Here is a 14,104-nt window from a genome sequence, read left to right on the forward strand (position 1 = left end):
TTTGTAGGTAAGAATAAAAAAAATTTGGGGGCAGTGAAACTTTTGTAACAAAAGTTATATTTAATTGATGCAAAGTATACACATAATTAAGACTAACAGACAAATATTTACCTAAATTGTTAAATTAATATTATAAAACTAAAGTTGGAAAATTTTGTACTTACATATAAACAATAGTGATCTTAAACATGTAATTTTTCAGCACAGATAAAGTTGAAACAAACCGAATACATTAAATCAACTCATTACTTTTAAATTGAACACATATAAGGTGATTTATGTAATAATATTCTATATCATTGCCCAATAACAAACTTAATAATCATTCCATGTCTAAATAAAAGTAAGAGGGCACATTTTTTTTATTTAGCGGGTCATCACTTAAATAGCTATCCATAGTTCTGGGCTCGGCTAATTGTTCTTTTACTAAAGTGGGTCCGATATCTACGCCTTTTAATGTCTCCAGTTGTACTTTTAAGGGACGTTCATTCGACCTAAAATATACATTATATGTAATGATTCCTTATAAAACCGACATACCAATAACTTGTTTACCTGATATGGGCAAAGAATAGTTTATAAGAGATGTGCTTATTGAAGAACCTTTTCCATTTTTTCTCGTCGAAGTTATTTCTTCGTTGGAAGTTTTCTAAGTAAATTTGAACAATCTAAAAAGACAAAAAGGGAATCAAAAACAGTTTTTTCCCAAGATATGTAGAAAAATAAACTATCTAAAAGTATATAATATTCTGAAGGACCATAGACCGAGTCTGTGAACCTTAAATAAATGAACCTAGGAAGGTCAAATGTAAAAAAATAATATAGGGAAAAGATCACCATTGGACAAATATTGAGTGTTCTGTGCAATTATTTTATGATTTGTTATATTTGTCAAAGTCAAAAAGTGCTTTATTGTTTAAAAAAATATACATTTTTGTTGTGTTGTTAACAAAGCATGATATATGATACTCAAAATATATCAAGTCATGTCAAGATCTTCTGTTTCACAAAGTGCGTTCTGCAGGATTCTCTTTGAGGAACATTTACAATGAATCTGCCCTTTTTTCAGTAGTGAAGAGGATATTTAAAAGACCCTGAATATACATATGAAAAATACCGCCTCTAGCCAGTTGGTGACCCAATTTCTCCTTAATTTTCCTCACTGCAAAGCATCCCGAAGAGAGTCACCTACTTAAAGCCAGGATATGCTCTTCCAAACGCAGATCATAGCCAATAAGGATTCCCAAGAACCTAGTCACAGGAACCTGAGGAAGAAGATTTCCATTAAAAAGTAAATCCGTGAGATCACATTTTAGTCCCATCAAATGAGTCTTAATTAGACCACAACTATTGTTCGCTTCAGCCGCCCAATCTCCATGTCCTGCCAGAGTATTTATTTATTTAATAGACGGGATCAACCCCATTACAAAAAAAAATTACAAATCAATAGTTACACCTAACCATAACGTAAAATAGCTAAAATACAAATATGTTTTTACAAGCAAACCAACATAAAATCAACAGAAGAGTTTACACAATCTCTCTAATTTAATTCCTAAAACTAGACAAGCCAATGCCCACAATCTCAATATCCTCATGGTTGATAATATTTAAGGTTCTTTCGATAGGGGAGTGAGTGGCATAGTTGGTACCGTGAAAAGGCAAAGCAAATAGTCGGTTTCGTCTCAACTGTCTTGAGGAAACATTGAAGCTAATTCTACCGAGAAGGTCGGGACATACAATCAAACCATTAAGAAGCTTAAATACAAAGGTTAAATCACCACGAATACGTCTTTCTCTCAATGTTGTCACAGCCACTTCCCGTGCATTATCATAAACATGATCGTTCGGTATTTCCAAATTTAATTTAAATAGACAAAATCTTAAAAACTTATTCTAGATCTTTTCAAGAGCCAGACAGCTGTTCATGTAATAGGGGGACCATATCATTGAGCCATACTCCAATAAAGAAACCACCAAAGACATGTACACTCTCTTACAGGTCTCGACTGATAGCTCTCTACAGTTACGCAGAACAAAACCGAGAACCCTGGAGAACCTAACCACTATATTATTAATATGCATATTAAAATTTAAATGATCGTCAAAATAAATGCCAAGATCCTTGATTGTATCAGAATATTGAACAGGGCTTCCCTCTATATTGTATGATGTTACAACTTTTTTACTTCTTTTGTGAAAACTAATATAATTACATTTCTTTATGTTTAAGAATAAGTTATTGTTGACAGACCAATCATTTAGGCTATTCAGGTCATTCTGTAACAAAATTTGGTCTTTGGGAGTCTGGATGCAATAAAAAGGCACTATTTTTAAAACATGTAGCTATATCATTAATGAAAATGTTAAAGAGCAATGGTATTGAAGTATCGTCGGCAAAAATGGTGAAGTAACCAGATATAGTCAATTGAATAAGATCATTAATATACAGCAGGAACAAAACTGTGGGACACCACAGTTAATTTCCAATGATGAGGACTTTGCTCGCGAGCACACCACATGTTGATAACGGCAATCAAGATAAGATCGAAACCAGGAAAGAGCCAGGCCTCGAAAGACATATCTTTCGAGCTTTAACAGCAGTATTCGGTGATCTACAGAATCGAAAGCCTTGGATAGATCACAGAATACTGCCGCCACCAACCAATCCAAAATATACACCCTCAAGAAAACTGTAGACAGCATCATGAATACTCCTGGCCTCCTAAAGACCTATACTGTTTAAAAGTTATTAAATTAAATGATTGAAGAAAATTACACATCCTTCTTTTAACCAGCTTTTCGATGACTTTGTAGGTAGTAAAGAAATCAAACGAAAGTTGGCTGGCTCGCCCGAATCACTTGTATAAAGGGATCATGGTTGCAGATTTCAGGCAAAAAGGAAAAACACCTTGTAGCCAAGATTCATTGGCACATACTGAAAGAGTTTCCAAGGTTTTGTCAGGCAATTTCCGGAGTACCTCCGCTGAGATTTCATCATCTGTGATTGATTGTAATGTACCGAAGATTAGATGTAAGTCTCTAACATTTCCTAAGTGACATGACCGAGCGTTGAAAGATTTAATTTTAAGTAAGAGGAAGGCTCAGAAAATATATAGGCAATGCAGTTCTCTGGTAAATTATAACACATTTCTTGAACTGAAAAGTTTGTTATAATAAATGTATACCTAATACTCATATAAATAGCAAAAGGCATAAGAACAACACAGCGATTGTTTTGGGGAATACCAAATTGCCTTTTAAGCCAGAAAGTCAACTAGACTCAGTAAAAAAGGCCGAGGAAAACTAGCAATATATATATTGCATGTCATTCTTCAATATTAAGTATCGAACACTCGATTCCTACTTGTAAATCGTCATTTAAAGGTTTTTTAAGTGTTACATAATAAAAATACGTTCATTTATTGTAATCTTTTTTAGGTTTTGAAGCTGAACAATTGCAAATGCAACGGAACAAATGTTCTGAAGTAATAACAATAATGTAATTGCACCTTATTTCCGTATAATGAGCTTACAGAGGATGTTGGAGATCTACCTTATAGCATATTAATTGATGAGTCCAATGATATTTCTTTTACTAAATATTTGGGTATATCTATTATATATTTTAGCGCAAAAAGCAATAAAATTATTTCAACTGGCTTGGGACTAGGAGAATTGGATTCTGGTAACGCAGACGGGATTTTGCTTTTGGGTATGTTAAGAAATTATAATTTAAAAATTTACGTGGCCTAGGAACAGAGATAATGCAGCTGTAAACAATATGGCGTTTATAAAAAGTTATTGGCCTATAATCCCAATATTATTTTAATGCGCTGTATATGCCCTTCATTACAGCTGGCTGATCACCTGCAACAAAAGAACTGCCACGAAATTTAGAATTTTTAATTCGTGAAACCTATCCTCCTTGAGACAATTATTATATATAATGAATTGTATAAAACAATTAATGACGGTGCTGAACCTCTTAAGATAATGCAACTACCAACTAGATGGTTGTCTATTGAGCCAGCTGTTAGTCGCATACATACTCAGTGGTTAGAGTTAAAAACTCACTTTTAACAGCTAAATTAAGTAACGATAAATGTTAAACTGCGGATTTGTTACATGAAATGTACTCAGATGACTTCAATTATGGTTATATTTGTTTTTTAAAACCAATATTAATCCAATTATATCCAAATTTACTGACCTCATTGGTACAATAAAATTGTTACACCAAACTCAAAATTTAATGTTATTCACCGATAAGCTGGAGGATTATATCGATAAAAGATGTTACCTCTTTGAAAATCAATTAAAGACTATCGTAAGGATGTGCGATACGATACGATTTTCTCGAGTACCGGTATTTTTTCTTCCGATACTCGATATTTTGTACCGGTAGTTTAACGTACGATACGGTCCGATCCGTTTGAGTTTTATGCAGTACCTATCGTATCCCGTATCAAAGAATGCTATAAAATAAATTTAATTTAATCAAAAAGATACCACATAAATTAATATGAATGAAGCAGTGAAGCACGGATTTACTCCTGTTTCCTTCTGTTTATGTTTATTCGTAGTGTTGGCAGATGCAACCCATTTTCTGAACGCCTATTTTCAAAGGCTGATGCGATAATGGATGAATGCCGTAACAGACTTCTTGGAGACTTTCAAGGCTATTATTTTTAAATTCGTTAGAATTAAGTTACTGGAATTTGTAATTATTTTTCAATTTCTAGAATAATTATTTTTGTCTTACGTTTTAATGTTTTCTGTTGTTCGGTTTTAATTTAAGTGACGACAAATGTCAAATTTTCACTAGTAGTTATTTCGAAATAAATGCTGTTAATAAATAATACTAAAAATATCAGTATTGACCATACCAGTCCGCGCTAATTTAACATTTAAAAAAAATGTATATATTTAGTTAAATCGTACCGGTACTTGAAATATCGGTACTGAACTTGTCGATATTGTAACCAACCGGTACTTTTAAAACGATATGATACGATCCGAAATACCGGTATTTTCCTCAGTATCGCACATCCGTAATTTAATTACTATGGCAGATGGCAGCAATTTCAGCCAAAAATAAACTTAGAAATCGCATGAAACTAGTTAGTAACTACCATTAAGTAATTCAATTTCGAAAACGCTTTCAATGGATTACGAAAACGCTACTACGGACCGTTTAACACCGTATTTTAGCATCTAGCGAAATTTCTCAGTTCTCAAACAGCGGAGAAGGCATTCAACGAGTTGGCTGAACTGCAAATTCCTATCGAGCATCGACGTAGTAACAGTTCGAATAGGAAATTTGTTAGTGCTGCTCTAAACTATATTTCAATTAATAAATCCGGGACAGCGCGTACGCAGTCCCGACTACCAAAAATTACGCGCCCGAGTTATCCGCATTAGGGATAATCGCAGAGGTCAGCCCAACCGTAGTGCAATGGAAGGGCCTCACTCCGGAGGAACCGCCTTATTGATCACGGTAACCTCTACGCCAGGTAAGTATGCTTTGTCACGCTCATCCTTCCATATTTAAAATAAAAACGCAAACATTTTGCGGCAAGATCTTCGCTGTGGCGCCACCTATCATTGGAATTACAAAACTTTAGTTGCCCCACTTTTTATCAATAAAAGAGCCACATCCAATTTCAGTTAGACAGGACCAGTCTCATGAGCTCCTTATAAATATAATTTATAATTACAGTGAAAAATGTCTGAATAACTCGAATTATATCAGAAACTGACAGGTTGCCGTGAAAATGATATGTCAAATCCAAGGCCAACTTACAATTATCGTATTATAAATACTGACAAAAAACACTTCAAAAGCTCTTCACTTTATCGTTAATAATTAGACGGTAAGGGTGAAAGTCCAATTATTTATCGTTAATCTTGGATTTTTAATAATGTTACGCAAATGCTAAAAAGTCGCTACAAAATCTACTTAATACGGAAACAAATATTTTATGAATTAGCAAGCAAGTTTTGGGTTTTTTAACTGGGAAAAACTAGGTAGGTATGCGATGCTAAACTGTTTTTTTTTTGATAATTCAGACTAATTAGAATTACCAAATATCGATTGTCTGGTATTACATTATTGGTAAAAAAATACACTTTTGAATTATAGTGATGAGCCACTCTGGTTCATCACTATCAGTCTGGTGGATATCAGGAAAATGAAGCTCTTCTAACAAAAGATATAGATCGTCAGTTTTGTGTCTTAGAGACTGAATATTTAGAGAGAAAATACTAAGCTTGCCATTGTCCAGTATTTTAGAGGGTGCCTGATTAGGGCTGCCATATTTTTAAAAGTAGAAATCGGGAGCATGGCATGTTCGAGTTTCGAGTCATGCCGCAGGCAATTTTTTTTTCGGAGCCATGAATTAGTTTTAGAGCTGGTATTATAAACATATGTGTGTACTTTAAAAATTTTAAACAAAGAAAAAATAAAAATATTTTCTTTGACCTCGTTAACAAAAACAACATGTATTTTATTTTAACGCTACAAAAAAACTAAACATAACATTAAGAAATATATTCTTTAGCTTATTAATTACATAATTAAGATACATATATTAAACACTTCAAAAAAAATTAAACATACCTAACACAAAAAAAAACATATATTATTTTGCCTCGTTTTTGGCAATTATTATGCCAGAGTTACGCCTTAAAATAACTCGAATAAATCCTTAAATTAAAAATATTTTAAGCTGGTCCCTACTTTATCAAGAATGTTTTCCCATCTTTTTCTAAAAATTTTACAAATTCTTGGCAAGTTTCGGTAAAGTTATGCTTAATCATTAATTCTGACTCTAAGGTTTCTATAGAAAGAGAATTTCTTTCTTTTCTCCACGCTATAAACATTAAACTAAAAATTCTTTTACACATGGCATTAGAGTGGGGAAGAGAAAAAACACAAGAACATATTTTAGAATAATTCGGAGACTTTCTAAAAAAGATGAAAGGTTCACAAATTCTTCAAACAATAAATCAACATGTATGTCAATACTAAATTCTTCTGAAATTTTCATAAAATCCTCCAATCTTGGATTACTCCTCAAATCCATTGCTTTCAAGTATTTACATTTGTTGTCAGTAAAGTCATACCTAAAATTATCAAATAACTTAAAAGAAACTTGTTTCTGAGATCATATAATATACCTACCATTTTTCTAAATATTCTACGATTCTCCCAATTAACGAATCAGCTTCTTTCTTAAAAATATTTACAATATCTAAATTATCACATTTTCGTACTAGAGAAAGGGCTATTGAGCCATAAAACTTCTGTTCCCTTTTTTATCACCAAGGATCGTCTTAAAGTATCCATGATTCCAAACAATTCTACTGCTAAGGCACTTTCGGATTCCAATTTAGAAATTGCCGCATTCATGGCAGTTCCTATGTTTAAAATAAGCCCTAAAATGTTTTTTGTTTGAAGTAAAATAATTAAAGGATAACGAAAACATCTACTTACCTAAATAAGCCTCAGCGAGTTCGTTTTCAAAAAACATTCTTAGAATTAAAGGTGACGATTCTCGAGATAAAAAATATGATTTGATGGGAACAAAATGTTTTAGTAAACGTTCGACTGCCGGAATTAATGAGAGCCAACGTGTAGGAACAGAACGTAATAGCTCTGACCATTCTTGTTCACAAAAGACATACAAATCTTTAAGCTCTGTAATTTTTTTTGAGCTGCTGCTAAATTCATTGTAACATTTGATTACAATAGTTTCAATATCGTACCTTATAACATTTTGTCCATACTTGCCGGCATTGTGAATAATATGGCATACACAGCCAAAGGGTAAAATATTTTTATTATGTTTGTGTAGCTCTGTCATAACACTCTGTTTTTTTCCAAAATTAACCGACGCATTATCAGCGCAGTAAGCAGTGACATTTTCAATTGATAATCCTGCCTCATCAAGACCATCAATTAGGCATTTAGCAATATCCACTGACTTTTCTGATGAATTTGAATAAAATTTTAAAAGTTTTGTGCTAACGCCTTTTTCGGTTTGGAAATACCTAACAATCAATGGGAATGTCTTGGTTTTTTCCCTTATTTGAGGCATCTGTTGCAAGGGAAAAAGGATTGTCATTCGCTAAATCCTTCTTAATAATATTTTTACTTTCCGGACCTAAAATTTTGGTGACTATTTTAGTCGCCTTTGTTCTTCCGCATGAATATTTCTCAGCTGTTTTGGAATCCTTGAATATCAGGGGAAATAGTTTTCCAGCACAATCTGCCGAGGCGTAGCTTTGACCATGTTTTATCGCATGAAAAACAAAAGCACATTCAGCCAATGCTATAGAATCCTTGTCAGCCATAGATGAAAAATACCGATTTACTGATTTAGTTTTTGATGTTGCATTAACATTTTGAGTGTGTTTTTCTGTCCTCAAGTGTTTAACAATGTCGTTTTCCCCGCCGTGTTGAATGGAAAATTGACAACGACACGCTCGACATTGTGCCTCAGTATTTAAATTACCTTCAAAAATCCAATCATATTTTTCTTTCCAAACTTTGTTAAATTTGACATCCCACTTTTTCTTTTTCACTCCTTGATGTGTGTTTTTGCTTTCCTCGATCGTATGCTTATGCTTCCGTATTTGTTGCGATGTTTTACTTGTTACCGGCAGCGATTCGGTATCGGATATATTGCCGTAATCTTCTACCCCGTCCTCTATCTCTTCATTTTGATCAAGGCCAAGCCAGTCTATTTCCGATTCACTACTACTTGAGCTTAAAGTCATATTTTGCAAAGTCTATCTCGTAAAGAAATTCAAAAAACTCACTTAACTTTCTCACTTCTGGCGAACGAAAAACTAATGAGAACTAATACCGAGCTCGCTGCTGCTACGATCATCTATGGGAATCACCGGTTTTTATAATGTCAATATCAATGTCATAAGTATTTTCAACTGTCTACGCAAGGAGGCGATCTTTTAGAAATGGAGGAATGTGAGAGACGTATCGATATATTTAACGTATCGATTTAAATGGCGTAAAATTTTATGAAAGCGGGAGGTTGCGGGAGATTTATAATTTAAAATAAAAGGCGGGAGGGTTGACAAGAAATCGGGAGACTCCCGCCTAAATCGGGAGGAATGGCAGCCCTATGCTTGATCCTCTTCTTGCGTCAAACTATACATATAAAATTTTTATTCTTAGTGGGAGACCCACTAGAATAGTAATTGCTCTGGCTTTCTCTAATCCTTTGGAGGCGTAGCAATTTCTCTGACGAGAAAAAGGATAAAAAAGATAAAAAAGTTATAAACCACTTTCCTAAGACACCCGGTATAGATTGTTAACATTTATTATATTGTAAAAAAAATATATATATATAAGTAATTAGATACCCTTTTTATACACACAGAGCTATGCTCCATTGTGTATAATATATATCTGGTTTAAGATGTATTATTTTAATGCATAAAGAATAAAGGTAACTGACATATTTCTGAAATAATGAAAAGTTCGAAAGATATAACACTCCTGTGATATGCTATGAATCAGTGGCGGGTCGTGCTTTACAAATCTGGGGGTTGCAATTGTAGGGGGCCGTCGGTGATCGCGAATGAAAGACTAAAAAGTTTATCGCTGGCGCTTTGGCGGAGGCGAAAACATTTTTCGGTCTCATACCCACTTTCAAAACGGCCAAAATAAGCAAAAAAACTCGAACTTTTGATATAATGCAATAATTAAATAAAAGACTCGGCAAATTTATCAATTACTCTTTGATTGAAATCAGGAATGCTTTCGAAAAGATCCCTTTCTTTGGAAAGCATTGCCAAAGCAGAAAGTCTTTCTTGGTTCATGATGTTTCGTAGAAATGTTTTTATCCTTTTGAGAGTAGAAAAACACCGTTCTGCTTCAGCTGAAGCCATTGGAATAGTAATTAAATTTTTTAAAAGCTTAATAGTTTCACTAAATGTTTCACTAAGCTCACCATTCTGAGAAATATAGTGAAACAGCACAAGTAGTCCCGAGATTGATCTAAATTCCTGTGTTTCATAAATAACTTTTAGTTCTGTTCGGAGCTTTTGTTCTATAAAAAATGGGTGACACTTTATTGTTTCTTTAAATTTTATTTCAGGAAAATTAATACTTTATTGGTTATACTGCTCCGAAAAAAAAAGACTAGCGGCGACTAAGTGTCCGGTAAAACTGAATCGCTCCTTTCTTTATTTTGACAAATAATAATGTCACATACTTCTTTTGCTTCTCGACAAAATTCTGTAGTCATCCAGCCTAGCCTACGTCGTTTGGACCTGGATGGCTCCGATGGAGATGGCTCAATAGCGTCCGTGATATTATTTCTAATTTCTATTAATTTATTTTCAAAAGATAATATGTAGGTATTTGCAAGAGCAGCGTCAATTTGCCTCGATTGAAATTTACTAAATAAAATATCCACATGAGGCATTATCTTCTAAAATAGATTGAGCCAAAAAACAAAATTTCTACTTTGAAGAATTTTCACATACCCTGATGCCTGGTTTGTGGTGCTAATATTTCTGCTTTCATTTAAAATTTGTTTCATTGTCTCTAAAATGCCATCTTTGTATTCAAATACAGTACAAACGACTCTAGAATTAAAATTCCACCTGGTCGGGGCTGAGCGTGGTAAGCGTTTTTTCACAATCTGGTCCAGTACTAACGATCTCTGAGGACTATTGGAAAAAATGAACAAATTCCTTGTAAATTGGCAAAGAAAATTCGAACGTTTTTGTTTGCAGAAGCAGCATTTAACATTATTAAATTAAGTTGATGTGCATAGCAATGCACGTACGCAGCATGTTCATAAGATTTTTTAATTATTGCTTGCACCCCGTTAGACGACCCGCTTAAAATGATGCACCATCGTATGTTTGTGCAATGAGTTTGGTTTTGTTATCTTTAACATGTTTGTCAAGCTCTGCCAGAATAACCGAAGATAAAGTTTTGGCGTCATGATCACAAGGCACCAAAAAATCCCAAAAACGTTCAACTGGCTTACCGTTTACGATGTACTGAGAGACAATTGCCATTTGAAATATATTTTGATACGTCACTAGTTTCATCGGCTATTATGGACAAAAAATCTGCTTGTTTTATTTCCTTACAAATTTCTTCTTGACATACATTAAACATTGTTTGCAAAATCTCATTTTGGATTGTCTTCGATGTACCTTTAAATACTGATGCTTTTTGTAAATGTTGTTTTAGAGCACCGTCTAATTCAGCACTAAAATCAATCAAGCCTCGGAAAACCCCAGGATTAGAAGATGACATACACTCATCATGTCCTCTTAACGCGAGTTCGAAAGCTCCACAAAAACGTACACAATTAATAATAATGTTGAAAATATATCAATTTTGTTTTACCTGTTCGTTATGCAGGTCAATATTTCGACGATATGCACCACTTAATTGGGTCGCTACATTGACACTTCCAAAAAGTGAATATTGTACAACATTCTTCATATGATGATAAATGTTTTTTAATGCGGTCCCCTGAGTGATTAAGATCAGTAAAACCTACTTTTGTCCAAGAAACTTCGCCTCCAAACAATAAACAAGAAAAAAAAAAACAAAGCATTTTTTATTGGACATCCACAAAGCCACGTATGTTTATTGTACAAGTCAGGATTAAACGTTCTCATAAAAGTCCTTTTTTTGCTAGACACAGATTGTTCTATTTTTAAAGGCGGAGAAGGCCTGCCAAGTCTTTTTATCTCAGCCTTATCATTTAATGATCGGCTACAGAACGGCTCTGCAATTAAACTTTGCACCGAATTCATTTTTACCACTAAAGCTTTAAATTAAAATTTATTTATATAAATCATGTTTACAAAACAGTAAATTAATTCAACACATAAAAACACAACAACGTCCCGCGCCATAAACTGAATCAATGATCGGATTTTATTAAATTTGTCGGTAAAATAAACAAGGTTTGCACTATTCTTGCAACCACACGCACCTTATGAGAAACTATATAGCCGCCTCCTCCGACGTAGGCAACTTTATAATACGCCGTAATATAATCGAGTGGTTTGCAGTTTGTGTGCACACCGCCGACTGTCCGTCAGCGATCTCAATGCGACGCGATGTAGTATAGGAAATGATTGTTTTTTTAAGGGTGTTTTGGTAAAGTTTTAAATTAATACTTGATTGCAATTTACAAAAGATGCTATAATATAAATAAAAATATGTTTCGTTTTTTTAATTCTTTTTTTTTTGGGGGTTGCGCAAACCTGCCAACCTAATGAGCAGCCGCCACTGCTATGAATATCAAACTTTCGTCATTAAATTGACCTTTTCCAACGTTCACAAAAGCTGTTTGTACTGTATACTCTAGTGATTAGTAGTGTATCAAGATAGAATTTACCTGACAAGGAAGATGTATAAATTGCTCCGGCATCTGTCGTATATCTTTTTTAGTCACCTGAAATTCATCACCAAAATCCACTGAATACACCTAAAAACTGAATTTTTGACCACAAAACTTTTTTTTTAAATCTTTCGGTTTACCTCTAATAAAGATTCGTCGCCGTTAACGTTCAACATCCGCACCATCGCCCTGACCCATTGGTTCGTAGAGGGCTGAAATGCCAAAATAAACTCGCCCATTGCCGGTAAAATTTTAAACAGTTCATATTTCATTATCAGTTTCGGGTGGTTCATCGCGCGTATTAGCGTCCCCATTTCTTTATCCATTATCATGTTGCTCGCTAAAAATCCAGAGTTTTTTGAAGGGCCAAACTGAATATTATTGTTATTACCGTCGCAAACTTTAATGGGATTTCTCACTAGTTGTACCAAATAAGTGCACGGGTCGAGATATGCGGTGGGTAAAACTTGTATTAAGTCTCCTTTTACGGGGAGAATCAAGTCGTTTATCGGGGTATAAAATACTGCCAGTTTGTCTGTAGTATAACCATCTGGAACAAAAAGTGTTTTAGGCTTTTAAGTTAATAGTTTTTAAAGTATATATACAAAGTGGTTCAGTTTAAACGTCTGGTGTTTCGTACACTAAGCCTTTTATCCAGCCCCCCGAGGCAATAATCCAGTGGATTTAAGTTTGGTGACCTCAGTGGCCAAACTTGAGGTCCTCCTCTGCCAATGCAACGATCAGGAAAACGATTGTCTAAGAAATTACGCACTCCGCGACTAAAATGAGACGGGGCTCCATCGTGTTGAAAATACATTCGGTGTCGAACAATTAGCGGAACATCATCCAAGATGTGTATCAAAGGAAAGCAAATATTGTAAATATTGTTAAACTGAAATAAACATATTCTCTAAACCAGTGGTGAGCAAAGTTTTTTAATAGGGGGGCCACAAAGTTTAAGGAATTCTAGAGGAGGGCCAGAATTATAAAAAAAATGCATTTTGTGTTAAAGATTTGAACCAAAATATTATAGTATAACCCACAAACGTTACAAATTACCTTTTACCTTAAATAATATTTATTTTGACTTTTATTCGAAGACCATGCCATGGTAGACGTGTGAGACATATAAAATTGTTTTTCGATTTTTCCATAATATTCTCGAAAGCAGGTTCTACACTGCATTTCAATAATTTCGAAGTGCAATTCTGGAGATACATTTTGCGGGTCTACATTAAACGGCATCAAGAAAATATCTAGGGATGATTGCATTCAATTCTTAAAATCTTGAAACTTAGTTTCAAATTTTTTGTGTGAAGAAAAACGTCTGAATGAGTTCGTTTAATTTGTTCTCACTCACAGGTGATGGATTTTAAAGGCGGATTTTAAAGGCGAAAAGTGAGTTAAATCATTCTTCGCCGCACTACACGTATAAATTGGTTTTTTCCTTGTGTGGTAAAGAAGGTAAAAACCATCTGCGTCGACTCCAATCAGAAATTCGTGATCAACGCGTCTAATGAAGACTATTAAATGTGCAGTGGCACTTCTATCCGTACTTTCATTTGTCGTCACGAAAAAATATTTAAACTTTTTTTATACGTTGCTTAAATTGAGTCGACAAATTAGATGCAATGGCATCAATTCGCGTTGTTACTGTTTTTTGCGATAAGCTGTTTCTGAACATAAAATTTTGCTGT

The 14,104-nt window shown here is 34.1% G+C and overlaps 1 protein-coding gene, 1 long non-coding RNA gene and 1 other non-coding gene across 5 annotated transcripts in view; all 3 read right to left on the reverse strand.

The window, feature by feature from the left end:
• Window positions 1-37: 37 nt before the first annotated feature.
• LOC126749349 (uncharacterized) overlaps window positions 38-14,104 on the reverse strand; it is a 41,542-nt gene continuing 27,475 nt past the window's right edge. For 2 of the 3 annotated variants that reach the window (XM_050459117.1, XM_050459046.1), the window contains 5 exons: window positions 12,799-12,957; window positions 12,548-12,747; window positions 12,405-12,494; window positions 556-668; window positions 38-494 (listed from right to left, as the gene is read on the reverse strand). In XM_050459117.1, the coding sequence (XP_050315074.1) occupies window positions 323-494; window positions 556-668; window positions 12,405-12,494; window positions 12,548-12,747; window positions 12,799-12,957 (734 nt within the window). In that variant the 3' untranslated portion in view covers window positions 38-322. The remainder of the gene's footprint in view (window positions 495-555; window positions 669-12,404; window positions 12,495-12,547; window positions 12,748-12,798; window positions 12,958-14,104) is intronic. The other variant, XR_007665090.1, reaches the window with a different exon arrangement.
• LOC126746062 (U1 spliceosomal RNA) lies at window positions 5,363-5,524 on the reverse strand. The gene has a single exon (XR_007663783.1). It is a non-coding gene; the product is annotated as a U1 spliceosomal RNA (small nuclear RNA).
• Window positions 6,539-11,419, reverse strand: LOC126749583 (uncharacterized). Its single transcript, XR_007665178.1, has 2 exons — window positions 7,187-11,419; window positions 6,539-7,128 (listed from the first exon to the last, which is right to left on the reverse strand). It is a non-coding gene; the product is annotated as an uncharacterized LOC126749583 (long non-coding RNA).

This window comes from Anthonomus grandis, chromosome 1, assembly GCF_022605725.1.
Source record: "Anthonomus grandis grandis chromosome 1, icAntGran1.3, whole genome shotgun sequence".
In the NCBI taxonomy this organism is placed as follows: Eukaryota; Metazoa; Arthropoda; class Insecta; order Coleoptera; family Curculionidae; genus Anthonomus; species Anthonomus grandis.